The 18,525-nt window shown below is 41.6% G+C and overlaps 1 protein-coding gene across 1 annotated transcript in view; it reads left to right on the top strand.

Moving 5' to 3' along the window:
* Positions 1-18,525, top strand: part of ESR1 (estrogen receptor 1) — a 182,482-nt gene that overhangs the window by 150,537 nt on the left and 13,420 nt on the right. Inside the window, exons 5-7 of the mRNA XM_075267645.1 lie at positions 3,661-3,987; positions 13,884-14,022; positions 17,575-17,708. Coding sequence (XP_075123746.1) covers positions 3,661-3,987; positions 13,884-14,022; positions 17,575-17,708 — 600 coding nt within the window. The remainder of the gene's footprint in view (positions 1-3,660; positions 3,988-13,883; positions 14,023-17,574; positions 17,709-18,525) is intronic.

Genomic DNA, 18,525 nt, shown 5'->3' on the forward strand with positions numbered 1-18,525 from the left:
CCTCTCCGACCCCTCTGCGCCCTACACGTATTGGGTGTCGAAGTTGGACCTGTGGCTTGAACTTGCCCTATATGCCTTGGAGGTGCTGTCCTGTCCTGCCGCCAGCGTCCTATCTGAGAGGGTGTTCAGTGCAGCCGGTGGCATCATCACTGACAAGCGCACCCGTCTGTCAGCTGAGAGTGCCGACCGGCTCACTTTGATAAAAATGAACCACCACTGGATAGAGCCTTCATTTTTGTGCCCACCTGTGTAAAGCACCCCAACATGAAACTCCATGTCTGTACTCAACCTCTCCAATTCCTCCGCATCCTCATACTCATCCACCATAAGCGTTGCACAATTCTGCTAATACTAGGCTCCCTCCAACATGATTTCCCCCAACTCTGCTGGTTAGAGGCTCCCTCCACCCTGATTTCCACCAACTCTGCTGGTTAGAGGCTCCCTCCACCCTGCTTTCCCACAACTCTGCTGGTTAGAGGCTCCTTCCACCATGAATTTGCCCAAACTGGGCTGTTTAGAGGCTCCCTCCACCATGAATTGGTCCAAACTGGGCTGGTTAGAGGCTCCCTCCACCATTAATTGGTCCAAACTGGGCTGGTTAGAGGCTCCCTCCACCATGAATTTGCCCAAACTGGGCTGTTTAGAGGCTCCCTCCACCATGAATTTGCCCAAACTGGGCTGTTTAGAGGCTCCCTCCACCATGAATTGGTCCAAACTGGGTTTTTTAGAGGCTCCCTCCACCATGAATTGGTCCAAACTGGGGTGGTTAGAGGCTCCCTCCACCATTAATTGGTCCAAACTGGGCTGGTTAGAGGCTCCCTCCACCATGAATTGGTCCAAACTGGGCTGGTTAGAGGCTCCCTCCACCATGAATTGGTCCAAACTGGGGTGGTTAGAGGCTCCCTCCACCATTAATTGGTCCAAACTGGGCTGGTTAGAGGCTCCCTCCACCATTAATTGGTCCAAACTGGGCTGGTTAGAGGCTCCCTCCACCATGAATTTGCCCAAACTGGGCTGTTTAGAGGCTCCCTCCACCATTAATTGGTCCAAACTGGGCTGGTTAGAGGCTCCCTCCACAATTAATTGGTCCAAACTGGGCTAATTAGAGGCTCCCTCCACCATGAATTGGTCCAAACTGGGTTTTTTAGAGGCTCCCTCCACCATGAATTTGCCCAAACTGGGCTGTTTAGAGGCTCCCTCCACCATGAATTGGTCCAAACTGGGCTGGTTAGAGGCTCCCTCCACCATGAATTTCCCAAAACTTGGCTGTTTAGAGGCTCCCTCCACCATTAATTGGTCCAAACTGGGCTGGTTAGAGGCTCCCTCCACCATGAATTGGTCCAAACTGGGGTTTTTAGAGGCTCCCTCCACCATGAATTGGTCCAAACTTGGCTGTTTAGAGGCTCCCTCCACCATGAATTGGTCCAAACTGGGGTGGTTAGAGGCTCCCTCCACCATTAATTGGTCCAAACTGGGCTGGTTAGAGGCTCCCTCCACCATTAATTGGTCCAAACTGGGCTGGTTAGAGGCTCCCTCCACCATGAATTTGCCCAAACTGGGCTGTTTAGAGGCTCCCTCCACCATGAATTTGCCCAAACTGGGCTGGTTAGAGGCTCCCTCCACCATGAATTGGTCCAAACGGGTTTTTAGAGGCTCCCTTCACCATGAATTGGTCCAAACTTGGCTGTTTAGAGGCTCCCTCCACCATGAATTGGTCCAAACTGGGGTGGTTAGAGGCTCCCTCCACCATTAATTGGTCCAAACTGGGCTGGTTAGAGGCTCCCTCCACCATTAATTGGTCCAAACTGGGCTGGTTAGAGGCTCCCTCCACCATGAATTGGTCCAAACTGGGGTTTTTAGAGGCTCCCTCCACCATGAATTGGTCCAAACTTGGCTGTTTAGAGGCTCCCTCCACCATTAATTGGTCCAAACTGGGCTGGTTAGAGGCTCCCTCCACCATGAATTGGTCCAAACTGGGTTTTTTAGAGGCTCCCTCCACCATGAATTTGCCCAAACTGGGCTGTTTAGAGGCTCCCTCCACCATGAATTGGTCCAAACTGGGTTTTTTAGAGGCTCCCTCCACCATGAATTGGTCCAAACTGGGCTGGTTAGAGGCTCCCTCCACCATGAATTGGTCCAAACTGGGGTGGTTAGAGGCTCCCTCCACCATTAATTGGTCCAAACTGGGCTGGTTAGAGGCTCCCTCCACCATTAATTGGTCCAAACTGGGCTGGTTAGAGGCTCCCTCCACCATGAATTTGCCCAAACTGGGCTGTTTAGAGGCTCCCTCCACCATTAATTGGTCCAAACTGGGCTGGTTAGAGGCTCCCTCCACAATTAATTGGTCCAAACTGGGCTAATTAGAGGCTCCCTCCACCATGAATTGGTCCAAACTGGGTTTTTTAGAGGCTCCCTCCACCATGAATTTGCCCAAACTGGGCTGTTTAGAGGCTCCCTCCACCATGAATTGGTCCAAACTGGGCTGGTTAGAGGCTCCCTCCACCATGAATTTCCCAAAACTTGGCTGTTTAGAGGCTCCCTCCACCATGAATTGGTCCAAACTGGGCTGGTTAGAGGCTCCCTCCACCATTAATTGGTCCAAACTGGGCTGGTTAGAGGCTCCCTCCACCATGAATTGGTCCAAACTGGGTTTTTTAGAGGCTCCCTCCACCATGAATTTGCCCAAACTGGGCTGTTTAGAGGCTCCCTCCACCATGAATTGGTTCAAACTGGGCTGGTTAGAGGCTCCCTCCACCATTAATTGGTCCAAACTGGGCTGGTTAGAGGCTCCCTCCACCATTAATTGGTCCAAACTGGGCTGGTTAGAGGCTCCCTCCACCATGAATTTGCCCAAACTGGGCTGGTTAGAGGCTCCCTCCACCATGAATTGGTCCAAACTGGGTTTTTTAGAGGCTCCCTCCACCATGAATTTGCCCAAACTGGGCTGGTTAGAGGCTCCCTCCACCATGAATTGGTCCAAACTGGGGTTTTTAGAGGCTCCCTCCACCATGAATTTGCCCAAACTGGGGTGTTTAGAGGCTCCCTCCACCATGAATTTGCCCAAACTCTGCTGGTTAGAGGCTCAATCCACCCTGATTTTCAAAACAAATGTTGGTGCCAACCTCAACTTACTACAAGGGCCAAATTCACTGCTGGTGACAAGCTCTCCTCACTGCAAGTGCCAAATACACATGTTTCAAGGTGTTTTCCTACTGTCAGAGAGGTGGTATTGAGTGTGTAAAGTGTGTAGTTGTTAGGCTGTGATGTTGGGGTAATAGAGGGTCTTTGGTGTGTTAGATGCCCCCAGACATGCTTCCCCTGCTGTCCCAGTGTCATTCCAGAGGTGTTGGCATCATTTCCTGGGGTGTCATAGTGGACTTGGTGACCCTCCAGACACGGATTTGGGTTTCCCCCTTAACGAGTATCTGTTCCCCATAGACTATAATGGGGTTCGAAACCCGTTCGAACACACGAACATTGAGCGGCTGTTCGAATCGAATTTCGAACCTCGAACATTTTAGTGTTCGCTCATCTCTATTTTGTAGTAATAGCAAATGCTTTCAACCTAATTGAAAGACTACTACATGTCCTTATAATGTGTCACAGTAAATTGATTTGTTATCTTGATAGGACACATGATAATATTTGATTTGTTTCCAGGTATCAGGAAGGATCGCAGAGGAGCACGCATGATGAAACACAAACGTCAGAAGGATGAGCAGGAGCAGAAGAGTGATGGGAATACATCTGAAATAAGGACAGCATCAATATGGGTGAACCCCACTGTTAAAAGCATGAAATTGAGCCCAGTATTGTCTTTGACAGCAGAACAGTTAATCAGTGCCTTAATGGAAGCCGAGCCACCCATTGTATATTCGGAGCATGACTCAACTAAACCTCTCAGTGAAGCCTCCATGATGACACTGCTCACCAACCTTGCAGATAAGGAGCTTGTGCATATGATTAACTGGGCCAAGAGAGTACCAGGTAGGTTTATAGACAACTTAAGATCAGTCTGCCATATTGTAATGGGTCTACAACTATTGTATTCAGTTTTGAGAAATTTTTACCTATGCTTCCAGGGTAAGCTAGTGAATGGAGACTCGCAGCTATGATGTCTCTCACAGACTGCACAAAAAAGAAAGTTCTGCTCCCTAACTCTCTCTTAATCAAGCTGTCATACTTTCAAGAAATCATTGAGGTGAGGTAGAAAACGTACTATTAGCTGCAGTACCATGTATCTTATGGGCAGTGGGTTGTGGACCCACTGTGCCAACTAACCAGTTTGACCAAGGGTCATTCCATGGATATTTTATAGGCAGTTTCTCTGGTGTTCACCCTGTAACTCCCATACATTGATCTGGACGTTGGTGCAGAGAGACTTCCAGATCGCTACCTATCACGGTGGTCCCAGGATAGTTGATAGCTGGCCAGGGTAATACACAGGAGAACAGCAGAAAAGAGTCCAGATCAGTAATGACATCAGAAACAAGCCAATGTCCATACATGGAGAGTAAGTCATAATGCAGTTGCAGAACACCCTTGCAAGAACAACCATGCTACATTTTTCAGGTATTTTACCAAGGATTCAACAAACTATATAAATAAGCCGAGATTGTCAGGGATAGGGAACAAATTTCTTGCTGCATGCACTGGCCTTTCAAGTGCTCACCCTAAGGGTGCAAAGCTAAAGGGAAGGAGAGAGTAGGTTCAGGAAAGATCCTCGGCTAAGAAGGGTGATGCTATCAGCGGGAGACAGGGATCACTGGCAATACACATAGCTGGGTATGAGATATGATAGCATTGATTTTTTTCAAGCATAATCATGTCATCTCAGCGAATGACATCTGACAATGAGAGACCTGGCCACTTCCAATAATTTGAAAGCAATATGGCTGCCATTAATATAAACTGGAGTTTATTGGGCATGTCTGAGAGTAGTGGGCCTCAGACTGAGTAGAAAAACCAGAGCAGTCAGTAGAATCGACTATCTGTTACAGTTCTGTATATATATATATATATATATATATATATATATATATATAAATATTTTTTTTAAACTACAGAACCTCTTAGCTGTAGAACACTACAGCGAGGTCCACAGGCCCAATGGTGGGCGGCTGTATGTCTGAACTCAAATGTGAACTACTGAAAAGACACTGCAGCGTGAAAATCAATGTGAACTACTGCAGAACACTGCAGCCTAACTCAATGTGAACTACAAAGCTTTCCAAAGAGCCATGTGTTACTGTAAAACACTGCGGCATGTTGTGGGAACATCATTTTAAAATGAGCAGGTATAGGGAGCAGAGTCTGCTCGGCCGGTCCCCCTCCTACATGTATGGCATTGTCAGATTCAGCTTGATTGTCAGATTTCTCCCTATTTGCATATAGATCAGTATAAAAACTGATAACCACTTCCCTTACTATCAAGGTCCAAATATCTCCATCCTTGACTTTTTATTATAACCTTTTCTGTGCCTAATTTTAGAGTCTGCCTGTGCTATCATATCCTGCCCTACATCTATTTATAGCTTTACTGCCTTGATATATCATTATTATATATTAAATGGATAGTCTAAAATTAGAAGACTGTGTGGCCTCGGCCTTAGGCTTTATTCACATGACCATCTTTTAAATTGTCTGTGAAAAATGCATGAAACGGTTTATTTTTCATGGACAAATTTTGGCTGTGGAGCACTTTGCAGATATGAGTCCATTCAAGTATTTCTGAAAACAGGGAAACATACCGTAGTACCTATGTGTTTTGACAGACAAATGGTCCATAAACCCCCCAAAAGAACAGACATAGACTACATTCACACGAGAGTGAAAAAAATAATAATTGAAACAGATGAAAATGTTAGTTTTTAGGGTCAATGCACACTAGCAAGAGCTGGGAGCCAAATTTATTATGGAATGCAGTCAGATGACACTGCACTGAAAATAATACACCACCCAAAAAGAGGATGGTAAAAACTTATTTATAGACCTCATTATGTGGGAGCTACTGAAGGTATATAATATCATATGGGTAGGGATGAGCTGATCTTGAGATTTCAGGAACGTTTTTAAAATCCAATTTCCGATCATTTTCCATTCGAACCCGATCCCAATTCCGATCCCAATGCAAGTCAATGGGATTTTTTTAATAATCGAAAATCGGATTTTAAAAATGATCCTATTCACTGTACAGCATGGAGTCTGAAGATTGAACGTTTTAATTGTTAGACTCCACGCTGTGTAGTGATTAAAAAAAAAATCCTCTGGCTACTTAGTCACCCCTGGTCTCCACTTACCTGCACAGAAGCGCTATCGCTGGTCCGGTCCCTGCTGTTCTCGCTTCTGTTCTCACTCCTGTTCTCGCCTTGCTGCCACCGCCTCCCAGGTTAGTGTTACAGACCTAGGAAGAAGGTGGGGTCTGTGGCTTAGAAGAGTGTGGGCAGGTACAGGGCGGGGAGACGTGACTGCTCCCCTCCCAGTACCCGCCCACACTCTCCTAAGCCACAAGCCCCGCCTTCTTCCTAGGTCTGTAACACTAACCTGGGAGGCGGGGCAGTGAGGCGAGAACAGGAGCGAGAACAGGGGCACTAGATACACACTATACACTATATACACATACGCTGATGCATTCCATCCATAAGAGTCCACATGAGGACCCCTACGGGTGGAACACAAGCGCAACTGCAAGCGCTGTGCAGTTCAAGCACACGGACCCCATTATAGTCCAATATATGCTTGCAGTTGCGCTTGTGTTCCATCCATAGGGGTCATCATGCGTACTCTTATGGACGGAACACATCAGCATATGTGAACCAAGCCTTAAGCTACTAGAGATGTTAGCTAGTCTCCCATTAGAATGAATGGGCGCAGCCGGCGTGCAGGGGGTTAAGCGGCCGGAGGCCGGCACAGGCTGCATCCATTCATTCCTATGGGACCTAGCTAACATTGTTAGCTTTTCCCACAATGCTTAATGTAAGAAAACAGTGGAACTGCACACTCATATGTTGGATTGAGGTGCAAGCAGAAAATGGGTCCTCCGACCCTGTCAGTATCCAAAAAAGAAATGATCTGCTGCACACTCTTGATTCAGTGATGAATAAACAAATACATTTATTGTGACGATAACATAGGTTGATGTGCCATGGAAAAAACGGTATTTAAGTATACATGAAAAATTCATCCAATGTTAAGCAGGGACGTTATTAGGCCGTGTTCGCCTCAAAATCCTGACCAAAAACCCTGCAGGATACCCTTATTGTATCCTGCAGGGCTTTTGTTTCCGGACCTCCCTCCCCCATTCCTCCCTCCTGTTCCTTTCCCTTGTCTTTTGCCTCGTCTTTGTTCTCCCCCCCTTTTTTCTCTCTCTTTAGTAGGCCCTTGGGCTTTGATTATGTGACTGTATTTCACTCCGTTTGGGGGTCGTGGGTATTTGTCCCTTCTTTCCTTTTTCTGTGTTTCTGTTTTTGGAATTTGTATTGAAAATATCTTTAATAAAAATTACAGTTGAAAAAAAAAAAAAAAGGAGTAAAATGAGAAGATCCCTGTTTTAGGCTGAGACCCCACATTGCAGAAAGGCAACTTTTTTTGTTACAGATTTTTCTGCATTATTTTGAGCCAAAGCCTGGGTAGATTGTGCAAAAAGTAGAAATATAAGAACCTCCTATATATTTCCCATTACTTTTGTATCCATTCTCTTCTTTAGATCCAAATAATGTAGCAAAATCTGCAACAAAGAAAGTTGCGTTGACACATTGTGAGGCCTCAGCCTATGTTAATGTTTAATTAAAGGTATATACTTTAGTCCTTCCATTACTCATGAAATGATCACAGACGTGTAAAATGGCCGACAGGCATGAAATCAGCCATTAAGATGTCATTTATATTCCTTCCAAGTGATTTATATTAGGAGGAATAATAATTGGTTTAAAGTGAAAGCCATCTGATAACTGAAACTGTCTGCAGGTGTCTGGAGCAGAAATTCATTTTATTTTCTAATAGCTGCATGCAGTGACCAAACCTTGAACTTCTTGGGCTAAGCTCCGATCTTTCACTATAGTACATTATGTTCTGAAAAGCTTCTATTTGCAGACATGATGCTGTGTTAGTCTTCAAGTTAATTTTTCTAGTTTAATTTCCTGGCATGTTAGAATACAAGGCTCTGCCTCTGTTCTGGTCGAGCAAATTTGTTCAAATTATTTTGAGATACATTCTCTTGTGCTTAGTAAACCATATGCCGCAGAGTCATAAACAACTTACATTCATGGCTTTCATTTCTGATATTTGTACTGATAAGCTGCAGAATTACATTTACCAATCTCATTTAACACTAGCTCTTATTAACTCTCTTTATTCAGTGCATATACACTAATATATATATATATATAAAATATATATATATATATACACACACACACACACACACACACACACGGATGTCAAAGAGAAAAAAAATATACAGCTCACCTCTGATATATCCAAAATCCACCCATGTGATGCTGGTGCCCGGGAACTAATGTCCTGGATTTTGGATTGGCATATGACATGTAGTACTGGTATCTTTTATCCATGTTCCGTACTTTGCAAATGACCCTTTCCATGTGATCGGGGGGGGGGGGGATCTTTTTGTTTTTACGGAGCGACCTGCTATGACTAAGGGGTGTTTCTACTCCGAAACACATAAGCTTTTCTGAATGCGTGCATTTTAATTTGTGATGGCAATTTTTACATGGGGCATTAAAAGTAAATTTTTTGGATTTTTTCTTGCTGTGTGCTGGAATATTTTAGCATCTGCACACACAGAGGTAGCACTTCTGCTACTGGTTAAAACTAAACCAATGAAAAGTCATTTGAAAGACTGTTTTTGTGATAAGATATCATGCTGCAGCAGTTTAACCAGTTGCAGAAGTTTGGGTTAACTTTGCTACATCAGATAGATAGATAGACAGACAGATAGACAGATCATAGATAGATAGACAGATCATAGATAGATAGATAGATAGATAGATAGATAGATAGATAGATAATCGATAGACAGATAGATAGATAGATAGATAGATAGATAGATAATCTATTTAGATTTTTTCTTTACAAAAGGTTTTGTTTTTTTATGTCAAAAAATGTTAAATTTATAGGACCCTCTTAGGACCCCCTTTCTAGTAGCTGAAGTCATGAACTATATCAAGGTCTTCTGTGCTCAAATGCAGGATACACAAGAACATGCATATATCCTGATGCATGGATAGAGCATTCCAATATTTGAGATTGGACATCTAGTTGTTAAGATCTTGCTGACCAGACTTGCATAGAATATCCTATCCATAACCTCCCCTATCCTAGCCATGACTGCTCCTTCCCGCCATCTCTGTGAGCTTTCCCTGCTACGTATCTCACTGTGAAGACAGAACGGCATTGTGCCCACTTGTAAAGAGGAGTAGGGTAGTGAAGAGCTGGAAAGAGATCTGAGGCCGTGAGCGCCACAGCGCTAATGTGGGAGTGAAGAGGTGTAATGGGAAACACTATTAGTCATGATGATGTCCTTCATGTTTAGTACTGCTTGATTTTCTTCACCCTCACATCAGTAACAGCACTTCTCACCACCATGCAAGAGACCTAACAGCACCGTTTGAGGGGAAATTGGAGGAACATGATATTTTTTGTGAATTAAAGCTGCTACAATGACTACAATCTATATTTTATACCTCATCCATTATTATATTAATATTTAAAACTGATGACAGTGTGAATATCTAGTCTCTAGGTGATAATTGGGTCGGAAAAGTTTAGAAGTACTGGTCTAGGGGGCATGAGAGCGCCAATTGGAGTTGGACAGTGTCAGAGCGCAGACTCGCACCCCCAGTCTGCTCCTGCATGACACCGCCCTCCTGACAGTATAGACCGGGGGTCCTCAAACTTTTTAAACAGTGGGCCAGAGGCAGAGCAGGTCGCACAGACATTGGGAGCGGTGCCCTCCAATAGGTAAAGTGAAGTGCGCTCCATGGCCTGGCCCGAGCTCCCCAGGAGCTTCATTATAAATGCACGCCTGCCGGCGTTGTCGGCGGGGCCAGACAGAAGTGCTTGGCGGGCCGCAGTTTGAGGATCCCTGGTATAGAGCCTAAATAATTCCAACTAAGTGAAAATGGCATATATGATATCATTCTGTTTTTGTGAGAACTGCCTTCATGTTCCTTATATGTACAAATAGATAAAGGATCATTAAATAAGAATCTAATAGGAACCTTGGCTATCAGTATAGATTGCGATGGTTTATTCCCTCATTGAAATGTATAATACATATGATGGCATAATATGGGAGTAATACAGACAAAGAATATGCAGATCTCGCTTTAATAGTTAGTGAACTAATAGCATCAGAAATTGATTCATATCAACTGAGGTAGAGGAAGATATATTTACCCTACCTGATACAAAATGGAAAATAAGAACCGATTCAGAAGCTCCGTTACTCCACTAATCGTATTATACACAAACAGAGATTCATGTGACATGATCGGCAAGTGTATTCTGGCCATGTGTTCAGTTGTTTAGCGTTCGGTCACTATGGAGACCAGTCTGGAAGAAGTAACCAATGAGAACCGAGGAGTGGAGTTGCGAGACCCCCCTTCCCCCCCCGGATGTAGAATGCACAGATTGGCTGACTAAGCGCTAGGTCCTGGGTATAAATAGGACCAGCTGTGGCACTCTGCCGGTGCCTAGACTTTAGTACCTGCACCTACCACCAAGGTACAGGGAATGGTGGTTTTCACTGCCATTATCAAGGATTCTGCTGCCTGGTTAGATTATTGTTTGTCTTTTATATCTATAGTCCAGTTTTATATCTTTAAGTCTCCTGAGGAAGTTTGGACAAGCTGGTCTCAGGGTTTAAGGTAAGTGCATTACTGTTCTCTCTGAATGCATCTTCTTCAGAGACCCTGTAACTTTAACCAGTTGACAACTGCAGCCATAAATTTACAGCCTACGATTCTGGTCTCTGAAGACCGGTCAATAGTAAAAAAAATACGGCTGGTTCTTCAGAGACCCCTTGAGGGGGATTGGGAGTGGGTATTAACCGTTACATCAAAGTGGTTCCGCCAAGTTTCTGTCCCCTCGGCAACACCTGTGGCAAGATTGGGGGTGCAGGTATCAGTAATCTGCAGCTGGGGGTCTGGTCAGTGAGTGGCTGCCTGGTGCCCCCCAGTACCTGGTTGATCCTGTCTGCGATGGAGGCATAAGCAGACTTCCTCTATAGACTGCAAGACACTGAATGCTGTGTCTTGCAGCCTATAATACAGCATCAGTGACGCTTTGATCAAAGCATCAACTGATTGAAGTGTCCTAGAGGGAAACATGAAAAGTAAAAAAAAAGTGGAAAAAAAAAAAAAATTAAGTGTATGAAAAAAATTAATAAAGTAATAAAGCCCCCAAATCCCTTCTCTCTATAGAAAATGAATTATATAACAAAAATCCCAAGTGTTGCATTAATTTATTTTTCCAGAAATGAATGCGCAGCTGTTGGTTGCAAGTGAAAATTGCAATTGTTCCAGAAATATGCAATTTCAGTGCACAAAATGTTGTGCCTAGCTTGTGCTAGAGATGAACACTCTTGTTGTAACCCACTTAAGAGTTTTTGGAGTGTGTGTCTCTGCTGACACAAGCTGGGCACAACATAATGGGCACTGAATGGTGTATCTCTGAAAAAAGTTTAATATTTACCAGGTGTGTATTCATTTCTAGAAACTAAATTAATGCAACACCAAAAGGTTATGAATGCTCTTTATGCCCTTTGATAAATTATTTGAGTGATGTAGTTTACAAAATGGTGTCACATCTTGTGGAATTCTCCTTTACTTGCATCTCCAGGACTTTGCAAAAGTGACATGGCATCCAAAAACCAGTCCCTCTAAATCTAAACTCCCAAAGCAAATAAAAGCATAGCACTCTTTCCCACCTGAGCCCTGCTGCGTGCCCAAACGGCAGTTTACGTTCACAAATGCAACTTTTTAGCAAATGGGATAAACTGCCTAAAAGTTTTAGGCGTGCATGTCTCTCATACGTGGGTACAACAAGAGGGACCAGAAATGGCATATTTGTTTAAAAAAAAAAAAATTCACTTCGCACATTAATTTTTGGGAAGCACTCTTGGGCTGAATATTTTCATTATGCCCCTTGATAAATCCCTTGATGGGTGTAGTTTGTAAAAAGGAATCATAAGTTGGGGGTGAATGTTTTTAATTTCACTTCAGAGTCTCTGCAAATGCTCGCCAACGCAGTGTAAATAACCAAATTACGACTCAAATATACATGGTGCACTTTCGCTTATGAGTCTTGTTGCATTTCCAAGCAAAAGATTAGGGCTGCATGTATCCAAAATAAGGCTACAGAGCATAATAACTGGGAAGTTGACTTTTCATTGTTCAACAAGCTGGCCATGACATACCGGGCACTGAAGTAGCATATATATCTGGGAAAATTTCAATTTTCGTTTTCCATTCACCATCTACTGCACTTTTTTTTTTTAAATCTTCTCTAGGGTCAAAATGATCACTCTACCCCTTGTGGGGTGCATTTTCTCCTTTAACCCCTTATGAAAATGAAAAATTTCCATCCAAATCGACATTTTATCCGGAAACAATACTAAAGCATGTAGTTTCAAAAATGGGGTCACTTTTTGCAGCATTCCACTGTACTGGTACTTTATTTTAGGGGCTCTGCAATTGAAACATAGCGCCTAAAACCTATTCCAGCAAAATTTGTCCTCCAAAAGCCAAGACCCAGCATCTTTCCATTCCAAGACCCAGCATGTATCCATACAGCAGTGTATGCCCACAAATCAAGTGGGAGTGGCACTTGTTTAATAATAGTATGTAGGCGACTTTTAGAGGGTTTGCACCCAAAAATAGATAGATCATCTTTAATCCTTTAAGGATGTATGTTATTGCTCAGCAACTTTTTCATATTTCCTTATCTGCTTTCCAAATGGCAAAACTTTTTTTTATTTTTCTGTCGATATATCTAAGTGGGGGCTTAGTCTTTGTGTGATGAGTTGTCTTTTCACTTGCCACCATTTTGGGGTTAAAATAAATTAAGGTTTAATGACATGTCAGGGCTCTTTATTTGTGGGACAAGTTGTACTTTCTATTGGGACCAATGTTTGGTATGTATGACTTTTTAATAACTTTTTATTGCTATTTTTGGGGAAAGCGAAGTGATCAAAATATGTTATTTTTACCGTACAGGATAAATAACACTATGTTTGGGTAGCGGGGACATTTTAAAATTTTTGTATTTTAGTTTTTGAACTTTTGTATAATTTTTTATTCTTTGAGTTAAACTTTTGACCTTTTTTTTTTTTTTTTTTTTCTAAATTTTACAAGAAGACTTGAACCTTGGGACATCCGGGGGGTTGTATTACCTCCGGGGAAGGATATTGATAACAGCATCCAGGGGGTTAATCCACTAAAGGCGGAATATCTTCCAACTCCGGAGGCTGGTCCTGGCCCTCAGCTGTGTCTGTGGCATCACAGTGCCGTACCATTACGGCTCTTAGCGTTAACCATATGTCTAGTGCGACGTAATAGTATGATGTAGAGAGTGAAGGGGTTAAGAAAATATTCCTGTAAATCTGTAAATAGCAATCTTTAACCTATAAGACAAATGTACAGTAAAGGTTTTTGTACTGTAATCCTTTATGTTACTACCAGATAATCCCCATTGTAATGGGAGATATTGCAAAAGTGAAGCTTTACTTAAAATATATAAAAACTGTATTTATAATATTTTCATGCAGATGCTGAAAAATAGCACAGGAATGATTAAATTTAACTGTAGATGTAGTTTACACAATAACTAGATTGTATAATTATATATCCTTTATTATTCCCCAGGTTTTGTGGACTTGACTCTCCATGACCAGGTTCATCTTTTGGAATGTGCTTGGCTTGAAATACTTATGGTCGGTTTAATTTGGCGCTCGGTGGAACATCCAGGCAAACTGTCATTTGCCCCCAATCTTCTATTAGACAGGTAAGTTTCCCGTAAGTACTACTGATAACAGGTGTTATATTGAAGTAATATTGATGGTAGAAAATCTATAGCAGCGGTTCTCAAAGTGTGAGCTGCTTGTTACTCATTGGCTTGTGAGTTGTGGATCCATTGCCATGCCAGGCATTGGCACAAAGCAGGAACTATGGTACAAAGCAATCAGGTAAGTTTGAATGGCTAGGAGGGATGAAGGACCTGCAGTGAGATGATGGTCCTGTACCTAGGAAGTATTTCGATAGGAGTCTGGAGGAAAAAAGTAAACTGCAACAGATGTAAGAATAAGCTGACATTCCCAGTGCAGGGTGATTGGGAGAGAAGAGTGGTAATAACAAGGAGCAAAGGATGGGAAACCTACAGCCATTCAAGGTTTAGTAGAATGTTATTGCCAGTGGGGGAGGTATGCAGTGGGGAAGAGTGTAGCTGTCTTAGGAGAAGGTTGATGGTGGGTAAGAAGGAGTCAGTGCTGCTGCCAGATGGAGACGGAAGAGGGCAAATTGTGTTGCTAGTATTTAGGCATAAATAATTGATTAGTGGGGTTCTCTATATTGGAATAATGGTGAGATATCACTCTGACCCCCATTGATAACCCCACTGTGCTTGTTGAGCTGCCAGTAGCCCCCTATGAGTGGTACCAGACTCAACTCTCATATTTTCCATGTGCTTGTCAATTTATACAGCTCGGTCTCTGCAAAGCAGTACCAAAGTAATCAGAGAAAAGCAGCCATGTGTCTGATAAAACCACAATGGTGCCCCATTATTTAGTTCACTGTAAATAATTTTTATTGACTGCTGTTGGTCCTATAAAACAGAGTGGAAAGAACATCGTCCATTGGATTATAATACAATGCTCAATGCCTCTCAAGTATCTGACTTTAGTGTAAGAATTCTCTGTGAGCATCTGATTGGGCTAAAAATATTTGTTGCCCCACTTTTTCTGCTGCCTTTGTTTCGTCATAAGCGAGGCTTTACATCTACAAATACAAATTTATGTTTTCTCAGGAGGAAAAAGGTTCTTAAATCTTCCCTTGGCTTGGGCAACATTTAGGTTCATCCTTATAAATAACAAGTAAACTGTGATAGGAAAATAAATTTTCCTTTATACCTCTGTAATATAGTGAAATATGTGCAGGGGCTAGATTTTATGCTGTAGTCTGGAAATTTTTGAAAACAGCCACAGCCATATAACTACAGAAATAATATAACACTACTAAATTATTGCCACAGCTGAGGATTATATATATTCAGCTTTCAGGAAAAGAAAAAACCTGCGGAAACCACTCGGAGGCCATGGTTGAAGGAATTCCCATCCTTAGTATTCCCAACTTGTATTTTACATCTAGGACATTACATGGTTCTAGATGTACAACTAAAATATAATACAAATAATAAATGGCTTACTACACCTAGTCCATCACTGAGACTGGACAAAAGGCCACGAGTAGCACAAACCTCAAACTTGTCAAGTCCAATGGCAGAAAGTCCCTGGCGTATTTCAGCCTTTGCTGGAGCTCGAAATTAATTCAGACCTAAAACTTTAATTATGCGAGCTTAATAGGGGGGATTAATGTAGCGTCACTTGGAGGTGGTAGAAAGGCAAGCATATATTATTTATTTATTGTGGGAGCTTATAGAAGACTACCTGCTGTCATGGCAAGCTAATGGCTACCACAATCTCACAGAGGTTGGGTTTGGTTGGAAGGGAAAGTATCTTCTCAGATACTGTGGTCACATTTGGTTAATTGTCCGTGATCAGGAATTATTATATTAGCAATGGATGGTTATCTGGGTAATTTAAGGCTCCAATACAGAAAGTTGAACACTTTCACTGTACAAATTAAGAAGATATTTATTAACATAGTTATAGAAGATGAACGTGTAGATAAAATTGGGCTTATTGCAAATGTAGCACCATGGAATTAATGGTGCTATATAAATAAATAATAATAATGTCCTATGTACATGCATTTTATATACATTTTTATTCTAAAATGCACTAAAAACCACATTGCATAAAGCACAATATAAATGGGTCCCTAGAAGTATATACATAAGGCATGATATTCAAGTAGGACAACGCTTGGAAGACACATCCTGTATATATAAAATTGACCATTCTATGACGTTTATAACCTATGTCTATGACATTAGTGCAAATGGAGGTATTTGTAGGACAAAGACTGAATGTGCAGAGTAGGACAGATTCTGGTAATATCTACTTTGCACTTTACTGATCCGCTTGTGGTGAAGGGGGGTCAGTCAATACACAGTTAAAGGAATGTGTTCTCTATGTGTTTTGATGTTGTAGCTTCAGGGACAAATATATACTCTTTCAACTGGAGAGACAGTGGATTTGGTTACACGATCTCTGAATATATAAATATATAGATCCATGGTACTAACTAGTCTAATTACACTTATTACTGCGGACGTTATCCCCCCCCCTCCTTATGCTATGCCCCTATGGCCTAGCACTGTGTGATCTAGTCTGCAATGCAAGACTGCTTTAAAGGGTATTAAATACAATGTAGGCAAACGATGGCCATTGTGTCATATAGAAAGATGGCTTGAGTCTGTTTTTTCTCATCATTTTTGCTAGTAGCTGGCTGGAACTTGAACCGTCCTGGTAGCTATCCATCTCCCATCTGAATACCACTAAGTGTTGCACCACAGTGTTGTCAATAATAAGTATACTTGTTATAAGCCCTTACTTTTATACACCTCATATGGTCTGAATGCCGGAAGAGTTAATGTGCTTGAATTTACATTGTGGTTTACGTATTGTAAAAAAAAAAAAAAAAAAGAGCTTTGAGAGTAAAATAAACTAGGTAAAGTGTTATGAAAAACATCATTTTCTGCTAGAATAACTGAGATCTATTATTCTGAAATCTACATGTAATAACAGAAAGGTTGGTCACACTGGGTGAACTATAACAATGAGCCTTGCAGTAAAAACACATACCCCCTACCTGCGCGGTCCGTATAAATGGTCAATTACTGGACTGGGAAAAGAATGTTTCTCACCTTGTTACATCAAATCTAAGCAGAAAATTAAACATGGCTGTTGTGGTAATAAGACTTCACGTTAACCATTCATAGTGAAAGAACATGATGGACTGTTGTAAATAATTCCATACATGATTCACAAGTCTGCCCATATGTCCTTCAATAATCATATACAGCATATGGAGAAGTTACAGAATAGTCTGCCATAGTCACACTAGTATTTGTCTTTGTCATCTTAGGGGGATATCGTCACTCCTTCAGGAGAGACCACCATATAGGTGTGTGTCATGTTAGGTCTATCTTTCGTCTTATCAACAAGAAGGAAATTATACTTTGAACCTCTAAATGTCTATTAGACAGAAAATTATGTATATACATTGTAAATGTGTCATCTATGAAATACATACATAGTGATTCATGCTTTTCTTATAAGTACCTACACAGACTAATGAAATTTAATTGTAGTTTTTTTTTTCATGTACATATATGTATGTCTATATATATATATAATTTGGTTTTCTCTTCATACAGGAATCAGGGGCGCTGTGTAGAAGGTTTGGTGGAAATCTTTGATATGTTGGTCACCACAGCCACTCGGTTCCGAATGATGAGACTACGTGGTGAAGAATTTATCTGTTTAAAGTCTATTATTCTTCTAAATTCTGGTAAATATGAAATACAGACTAGACATTTAGCTTTAGTTATAAGACCAAATGTTTCTCCCAGTGTATAAGAACCTACCGCAGGTAAAAATAACAATAAACAATAAATATCAATTTAGGCTTGTTGACTGTTACCGAAATGTTGAACCTAAATCAGAAACTCATCTTAATTCGTATCTGTAATTTAAAGACAGGTAAAAAATCCTGAAAATGCAGTTACATTGTGTTATGTCCGTACTGTATGTACATCTGATCTGAACCAACCAGTGATTCACAGACTATGTACGAATATACTGATGTACCTAGAAAACCATTTAGAGGGCCATATCGCCCTTAATTCTGAGATCACATACTGAAGACCTGTTTGAACAAGAACTTTTAGCCTCCACATAGTAACGGAATAAGAAACTGGTTTTATCAGAGCAAACAGCGTTTGATAAGTATCTTCCTATAGTCTAAGCCCGGCTATATGAAACAGTAAGATGACATGTTAAATTTTCAAGAACTGTAATCACAGTAGTTAATACTTTTAGGTATACACTAATGATACATGGGATTTGCCATAGAAATCCTGAATTATGGCAGATGCATTGGATACAACACCCTCACAATAAGGAATACACAATTGGGTTTCCAATAAGTCCCGAACCATAGAGAGCTCCTCTATTCATGGACGTATGCTTTGGTAACCTATTAGACTGTTACCCCTAAGATGGTTAACTCTTACATTTCTACAGAGTCACTGATTGTTAATGGTCACAGTAGTTAAATAAAATGGTGTAACATTTTATTGCCCATATAAAACAATAACACAAAGTTA

This window comes from Leptodactylus fuscus, chromosome 3, assembly GCF_031893055.1.
Source record: "Leptodactylus fuscus isolate aLepFus1 chromosome 3, aLepFus1.hap2, whole genome shotgun sequence".
NCBI lineage: Eukaryota > Metazoa > Chordata > Amphibia > Anura > Leptodactylidae > Leptodactylus > Leptodactylus fuscus.